Source organism: Lottia gigantea, assembly GCF_000327385.1.
Source record: "Lottia gigantea unplaced genomic scaffold LOTGIsca_47, whole genome shotgun sequence".
Lineage (NCBI taxonomy): Eukaryota > Metazoa > Mollusca > Gastropoda > Lottiidae > Lottia > Lottia gigantea.
The window spans coordinates 963,275-972,312 of NW_008709640.1; the positions used below are offsets into that span (position 1 = coordinate 963,275).

The 9,038-nt window shown below is 31.6% G+C and overlaps 1 protein-coding gene across 1 annotated transcript in view; it reads right to left on the bottom strand.

Annotated features, from left to right (window-relative positions):
• The window catches only part of LOTGIDRAFT_192667 (hypothetical protein), a 38,573-nt gene extending 34,006 nt beyond the window's left edge, over positions 1-4,567 (bottom strand). The window contains exons 1-6 of the mRNA XM_009061301.1: positions 4,433-4,567; positions 3,754-3,841; positions 1,826-1,986; positions 1,408-1,618; positions 779-942; positions 370-546 (exon numbers count right to left, since the gene is read on the bottom strand). Coding sequence (XP_009059549.1) covers positions 370-546; positions 779-942; positions 1,408-1,618; positions 1,826-1,986; positions 3,754-3,832 — 792 coding nt within the window. The 5' untranslated portion in view covers positions 3,833-3,841; positions 4,433-4,567. The remainder of the gene's footprint in view (positions 1-369; positions 547-778; positions 943-1,407; positions 1,619-1,825; positions 1,987-3,753; positions 3,842-4,432) is intronic.
• Positions 4,568-9,038: the final 4,471 nt, after the last annotated feature.

Here is a 9,038-nt window from a genome sequence, read left to right on the forward strand (position 1 = left end):
ACATTTTCGAATTTTGAAATTTTGAAACTGCTATTCTTTCAGATTTTAACAGTAGATTCCAAAAATGCAAACCCAAAGAAAATCGACCAAAAAATACGACTTCTAGAGCCGATTATCTATTCTTGCATATATTGAACTGTGGCACTTCCGGTTTTGCAAAAAAGATCCAAAATATATTTATGCACATCGTCGCCTATATCTAAGGTTCGTGAATGTTGAATGGTTGCTGCAACTATTGTAGTCTAAGCTCAGGAAGGTGTGTAAAAATCGAAAAAAAAAAAAAAAAAAAAAAGAATTGACATTTCGATTACAAACTGGGACTTTGCTGAAAGCAAAGTCCCACAATAAATACAAATGAAAATCACATACCTTGATCATTTTAGATTTAGCGGCCATTAAAACACCTAGAACAGCTTTGACATCATGGCCTTTTATTTGATCAACTAAATAATTAAACTTGGACATCCTTTTCTTCCAATGATCCAGTTCTGCTCGTGGACCAATATCATCAGCTTCACGTCTCATCTGTTCACTTTCAGCTAACACCTGAAGTTTCATTCAAAAGGGTTCAAGGTCATACAGATATGTTCAGGGTCATACAAATATATTCAAGGTCATACAAATGTGTTCAAGGTTACACCAATGTGCAAAGGTAACAAGGTAACAAAAGGTGTTTAAGGCCATGCTCATCTTGAATAACGGTTTCCAAGTTCATACAAATTCATCTTTATCATTTCCATAATTCCATTTATAGTTCCACTAGCAACAGATAACTTACCTGCTCAATTTGTTTGATCCAAACTCTCATACAGGCTTCAATACTTTCTAATGATTCTGTACTGTTGGCTACAGTCATATAATCATTGGGTGTATGTATTTTATTTAAATCATAGCCCTCGCATGGTTTTAATTCTACTTTCTGTTGTAGACTTTCTTGAGCACCTGAAGAACATCAAATTAACCTGAGATAGTGAAGTGATGGATGGCAATATGATAGTGGCAATATTTTCGTCTCTGTGAGTCATATTGACAATTCTTTGCTTTAAAATAATATAATCTAATAAGAAAGTAATATAGGCCTACTTGCACAAAGAAAGCAACTGCTCACTATATGTTCATATTTTTATCTTTAATTTTTTATATAAAGTTTCTTTCTGGTTAAATTTGCCATGATTAAAAAATGAAATGAATGGAGTTTTACGTAATAATTTTCTGCACCATGTGGGCTAATGAAGACGGGCAGGCAGGGAGCAATGAGGGAAATTTTGCCAAGACAGCGGCATCAGCCTGCTCTTTTATGATTTCCAACTGTCGAGGGATCTTTAATTGCCATGATTAGGCCCTGAAATCAACTTTTCTGCTTATTTTTGCAGTTAGCATTTCAAATGCTGATTGGTATCTACTTACCAACTAAAACAGAAACAAAGGAATCTAATGAATTAAGGAAATCAGTTCGAACTTGGTTTCCTGCTCGCTTGTCATTGAGTTGTCCCCAACCATTATCTATTTTTTTTAATGCTGGTATAAAAATACGAGATAATATATCTTCTACTGCCTTCAATAATCCACGTCCATTAGCACCTTCAGTATTAGCATCCAGTCTGGTAAAATTAACTTCCTAAAATATCCAGTGTCAATTTTTTTAGTATTTTGCATTACTATAAAATATTTTCATGAAGTTACTAGCAAGATCCAAATCAAAATGAGGCAAAGAGGGTCCAGGTTGATACAAAATTGAAAAGAAAAAGACGCTTTTGTTGTCATTTTAAAGTAAGGCTTTCCTCATTTACTTCCATTATACAACAGATTTGAGAAATGAGCTTACCTTAGTAATATTGATATCTGTTATAGCTACACCAGTTTGAGTACACTTTGTAAAGATTAATCCAATACCACGTAATGGTATATCACTACCCTCAGCAATAAATACTTTAGGTTTGGTAGATTTGACAACTTTAGTAGTTGGTGGACCAAGTCTTACATGATCTACTGTAAGAGAGAGAATACAGAAAATCATGAGTGTTGTCAAATTATGTTTAAAAAAAGGTCATATAATATCAAAATATTTTAAAATTGAAGCATAGTTTTGTTAGAGGTAATCTGCAAACATTATAACAATAAAAATCTGTATAGGCAAGACCCATTCATTTTCATCAGACTTATTTCGGATATGCCTAAAAATTGTCCCTAAGGCATGCCTACAAAAAGTTTTTGCCCACTAGTCATTGTATGGGGATCAGGGGGGACTCCTCCTTGAAAATCTTTTTAGTGGAAAGCCAGAGAATAGATCTAACACAATTTTGGAAGTGAAAGTAAGAGAGAATCAATTTTTTATTTTCCCCGAGCAGAGATCACGGCCCAAAAATTACTGCCTAAATATGCCACAGCTCAATATACTAAAATCAAAACAATAATTTAACCAAAATGAACCATGGCATAAAAAATAGGACTACTTTTCTTTCATTAAAGATAACAGCAGAAAATCTGTAAATTTCCCATTTTGAAAAAGAATTAGGTGCACGTGCATAGACATGTCAAGTAAGGTAAGTGTGGAAGTCTCATATAGAACAGAAATTCTATTAGATCTTTTATCAAAAACATCCAAAGACATATCATGATATCAAATATGTTGGGGTCATATTTGGTTTGCTTTGAACATAACTGATATCTTTAATAAAGTCAATGCCAAACAAACACAGCCATTTAACCTTTTTAACAATATCAATCAAGTGAATGATTTATTGTTATAGTATTGAGGTTTGTGCAAACAACAACTTTTATATCGCATAGAAAAGTCATAAATAGCGAAGGTATATTGGGCCGAATTATCATGGTCGCCTAACAACCTCCTTAGTTACCAATGTAAACAAACCAGAAAACACCTTGTCACCCTGTGAATGGTTTCTAAGACTTACTGTTTTCACAAGATTAATGAGATTTTAATCATCTTAAATTTAATATCACGCCTTTCATTTGTTAGAAAATATAACTGATAATCAATTTCAAATGTTAGGATATATCGATTTTCTGCTTTCACAAAATTGAATAGATTTTAATAGGCCTATGTCTGAAACAGTTACAGCAAATGGCCGATTTTGTTGTAGAGAGAATTTGAAATTGCAATTATGGTGTTCATGTAATCAAAGGAATCAAATGACATGGAGATTTACATCTTAATTTTCTGCGTATGATTGGGTTAATGAAGACATGCAATGTAGTGTGCAATGAGGGAAATTTGTCATAATAGTAAGACACACCAAATTAGTGTTTGTCTAATGTGACATTGTATTCTGAGATATAGCATAGAAAATTTGACGTTTAGACAAGAAAAGCTGAAAGGTAGAAGTAGCAAAAGTGCAAACACGTGCAGTAAACATCAAATCAGTGCAATGGTGGACAACAAGAATATAATCATACAATTACTGGGTGGTCGTTTATTATCAACATTAGCAGACGTTGGTGGCAATCTAAATTCTACACCTGTAGATAAATATCAGATAGCTTACACATAAACATGCAACTGACACCAAACAAATTATCTACAGACTAATAAAACATACTCCATTTCTTTTTTATTGTCACATGAAACATGCTTTTTTACAAATTAAAGTCAGACATGTTGGGATAGAAGTATCTAATGTTAAAATCACAGATTCATGTTGATTCCAATCTCTGTTAATTATATGGTTTTTGCTAGATCTAAGGCAAATCTGGAACTACACATACACCAAAATGAAATATAAACTTATTTACCATGTTCTTTTTCTGCTTCCGGTTCCTGGTAATAGAACATCAATCTCTTCATTCCATTTTCACCCATAAACTTATCCATTGTCTCAATCTGAGAAAACAAATTATAGTATTTAAAATATAAAAACATCATCTGAGTCATATGCAGATCCAGATGTTTTGTTTCAGGCTTTTCCATTGGATAATAAGCAATAAGTTCTGGATTCATCTACACGTATCTATTCAAGCAGTTCATTTTCAAATGCAACAAAATTTTTATCAATTCAAAACGATGAAGATCAAAAAGGAGACAAATAGGAGTTACACCAGCTAGAAGAACAGTGGCTTAGTCTGTGGGAGACATTTTGATTACATAGAACAAATGGCCTGATCTAAGTCTGCATGTGGATGTCTAGTGATCATGAATAAATAATCTTTCTTCAATACTCCAGTCAACCCAGCTGCAAATGGGTATTGATGATCCTGAGAACCAACTAATAGCTAAAGCCAAGACCAGCTAAAAGACAGAGTCCTTGAGAATCTAAGTTGTACAATATGATTCTTCTTTCTGTCAAAACCATAAATCAAAAAGACAAGAGAACCACAATGGATTGGTCTCAGAATGATTTATAAAATTATAAAAAGTACAGACGTCTTTTGAATAAATGCAAATGATTTGGTGAAAGCTTCATTGATTATTTACCTGATTGCCTTCCAAGATATAATCTTCCACCTCAGATTTCTCCAGGGCCAGACTGTCAGCCACAGTCTGTAAAATATAGTGATGTCTTTCATCTAGATGGGCTCTTTTATTCTCTTTCTCCTCCTTTAACTTTTGCTGGAAAGTACAATAATATTGTTTCTTTAATATTGCGCTCCAACAGAAAACCAAGTTAATAACATGTTTTAAGTTAGAGACATGGGGATGACTTGATTTGTATAGAATTAGATAGTTGTCTGATGAGGTTTTGATCTCAACAAAACAAAGAAAGTCTGCTGCTAATTTTATTAGACATTGTATCTTTATTAAGAAACAGGCCCAGCAATCTTGCAAGTCCTCAATTTGCACCTGATTAAATAGAATTAATTACAGTTCTTTGAATTTAGATGTTGAAATTTAGCCAATGTTGAAATTTGGTGACAACCAAAGGTGGCAATTAAATTACCACCATTTAGAGTGACCTTTGAGAAGGGTGACCTCGTATGAAACAGCAGCATAAAGCACTATAAAGAACAATAAAGTTATATGCTTAACATGAATTAACTAACACAAACCAGGGTTTTGTTATCTTGTAGCCTACTAGAGATGTATTTCAAAATTACATGATTTTGACAAAATTTGAAATTGTTTTTAAGAAATGGATCTACATGACAATGAAAGTATCATACCATTTGCATCTCCCGATTCAATTTCAATGCCTGAGCAGCAGCACTTGCCATTTTGGATTTTTTATCTAAGCTACAAATCCAAAACAACTAAATTCCAGTACACTTGATCACATTTTCACAGAATCAAACAATCCAATTATTCATTTCAAAGGAAAAGTGTCTGATCACACAGCCCTGTGCAGGTTCTTCACAAAGAGTCGAAACCAACTAAACGTTCTATTCAAATTTTTGGCTTAAAGAGCCATATCTATTCATTATGATCAATATAAACAATTACATAAAGAAATATTATAGTCAATAATCCTTCTTATTATGTGCTAATTTGTTGAATCAATGAACCATATCCTTAAATCCTCTAGTCATAACCTTTTTAATGTTCACACTGCACCCAGTGATATACAGAATATGAAATATTATAATACGTATGTATAATGGAACGATCAACAACAATAATACTAGATTGTTCCTTTCATTGTGCTCTCTTGTCCAGACACGAATCTTTTAAATTGATAGTCAACTGTCTATATAAACTAAGTAAACTTGGTATTTATATATTTATTTATCTAGCTAGATATTATTATAGAGATTTAGACTTTAAATAAATAAAATGATTGATGGTCAATTATCTTGTGTAGTTTTCTCTTTGCAAACAATCAAACAAAGAATCAAAATAGAACTAAAATGCACCAAAAAAATAATCATTCAAATATCAATCTTTGATCCATAATTTCCAAAAATAAAAAGCATCTATTTAACATTGGAATATGGTTTTAAAAGGTTGAAATCCTTAAAACAATTATGATATTTCATTTCATGTAAGAAATGTTCTCTATGATCTGAAAACTGGCATCATCTTTATTTAGGACTCTTTGGCATAGTGCTATTATGATCTTCAATTTTAGAGGAAGAAAAAGTTGACCACCATATTTGAAGTAGCAGATCCAGAAGCACTAGCATCTGAATGATCTACCATTACCAGTAGCCTTGCCTTCCTGAGGAAAAGTTGGACTAAAGAATTTTCAGAATGATTTTGAAATGGTAGTATCTCATAATTGAATGACTGAAAAACAGTTTTGGTCAGTGTTTTAAAATGCACCAGTGAAAAAGTGTTGGGTAGAGGAATCCTGTTTATTATGTTACCTATGAATGAATGTTTATTATTGGCTTAGGTCAATATTTGTTTACAACCAATTGCCTAGTGACAGTGATAAGCCCCTTTGTAACAATAACAAAATGTCAATGGGAAGGTTTTCTTCTTGAAAATACAATTATAGTCACAAACAATATTCCACTCTTTTGTTACAAAATGATTCAGCCATTTGGGGGTCAGTATCTGTAGGCCTACAAGAACACATTGAGAGCCAAGCTTACCATTACTTGTAGACTAGACACTGTTCATATAGTCATCTAATCTTATTTGTGTAAAGATATGCTACTTTTATGCTGATTTAGATCAGGCAAAAATGAAAAAATAGTTGTAGACTTCAATATATTTTAGAAATTATCAAACAACATTCTAAGAGTATCATTCATCCTCATTTTGGAAGTTTTCTCAGACACTGCAGATATCTCACCACATATTTAGTATAACCAGATAACTGACTGAAATCGTGCGAACAAGGCTCATGAAATTTCAAAATGAATGAAGCCAATGAAAAGGGCACACACACTTCCACTTTAATGAAGCTTTTTAAAAGCAAATTTTATCTCTAACTAGATAGACTAATATAAATATACCAAGATCTGAACTGGAAAAAAAACCTCCGAAATACAAAACAACAGATTCAATCATAAGTGAGTAAGTATTTGATATGAATAGTGGTATCAGGTGTCTAGAAGAGTAAGCATACCCTGCCTGGCGCAACTCTCACCATCATACACAACATACGCAACAAATATTATATCTTTTAACTGAAACTCAAAAAACTTTCAAATTGATAAAAGTTCTTACCATAGTCTGAAAATCATAAGCAAAGTTAATGAATGTTATCCTAGTCTAAAGTAAAGAAAATTGAAGCAGACTTGGTAATTATATAAGAAAGGAATAAAGATAAGATCTGGAATAGAGAATTAACTTGTAATCTGTGAAAGCCTGGAATCAATAGAATAACACTTGATATCAATCTCCTATAATATAACAACTTCCTGTATCAATAATTTCTGACATAAATTCAATATCATACCACTATTCTAATATATTAATCATGTATTATCAGTTTTTAATTAATATCATGCTTAATTAGATTTCTTATATATGTTCAGAGCAGAAATTTGGTTTGATAAAGATTAAAGAAGGCTTGTCCAGAAATTTCAGTACCGCTTAGGAGAAGTTCTAGTAATACAAGGATTATTGTCCAAAACGAAACTGGAGCAACTATTAATCATGTATAATAAGTTTTTAATTAATATCATGCTTAATTGGATTTTTCATATTTACATTCTGAACCAAAATTTAGAATGCTATCAATTTAGCAATTGTCAAGAAATTGCAGTATTTCCAAATATTTCCAAATACTATCCAAAACAAAAATGAAAGGTAAATTTAAACAAAAATATTGATATTATGATTAATATATTACAAATTTATCTTCAGAGCAAAAACAGGAATTCAAGAACTAGCATATTTATGTTATTTTGGTAATTTTCCAAATTGTGCTAAGTGTGGATAATAAAAAGAAGATAAACAACATGTACAAACAAGCTTACAAACTGGATACATTATGAATGTTTCTACATTCTTTATTCATTTGAAACTTTTTTCTTTTTGTACTGATGATCTAAATGTTTTAGTTATGAAAACGACAATTAAATTTCAAAGTGAAATTGAAAAATAGTGCCCAAAGGCATTAAAAACAATAGCAAGGCAAAATTGTCCAAAAAGACAATGAAAATCTTATGTTTGTTCCAAGAAAGGCATAAATCACACTTAAAAAAATATCAGATCAAAGAATATAGTACAAACCACCAAAGCTGTCTTTTCTAGGTACATAAAGCTAGCTTGTTTAGCCAAGAGCTTCTTTTTCGGTGGACCTCCTGATGTAGCCATCGTGTAATTCCTGCTGTTTGGTATGTTCACAGATAAAGTTCCAATACCAGATCACATTTTACAATTGTCCAAAGCACTGATTACATTACATTTGATTTATATGAGCCAGTTTATTTTACATACTGGTCTTGTAACTAAACACACCAATATACTTTATATAAATAGTCATTAAAATATGATAATCAAACACTCAATACTGCACTTGAAATGATTTATAAAATAGTTTGAGACTGGTTGACGACCATACCCAGGTCAATACAGGATTAATGTCAAGTATTAAGATCAGAACAGTCATGTCAGACCAACCTTAATTTCCAATAAATGATTATTAATTATTGGGTTTCACTTGGTTGGCTTAAATTCTGACCTATTATCTTAAAGCAACAGTCTCACATAGAAAAAATACATTAAATTAACATTTTTGATTCCATTTTATATGTAATGCTAGTATACACACATATCAAAAAAGCACGGTAGGCCCACCCTCGCAACGGTTTGTTTAGCTACTCTTAAACATTATGCACAATGGATATAAAACTAACTTTAAGTGCGGCAATATATTAAACATACAACTGATTCAATTCCATTTATATTTGCTTTTTATTCGAACAGATCGCTTTACAATTGATGTATTGAGCACTTTTTCAACAGTGAAAATATTTTGCTATTGTATCAGTTTAACAATATTGGGTAATTTATTTCTCCTTAGAATAAGTCAATTAAAAAGAGAGTCAGTCCCTTTAAATTAACCCATTATACAAGAAATAATAGGTTATGTCAAGGAAAGTGAATATAACATGGTATAATTAAATTGGTTAATTATAACATGTTCCTATAAGATATCTTATCTTATATTCTGATATCAGTGATAAAC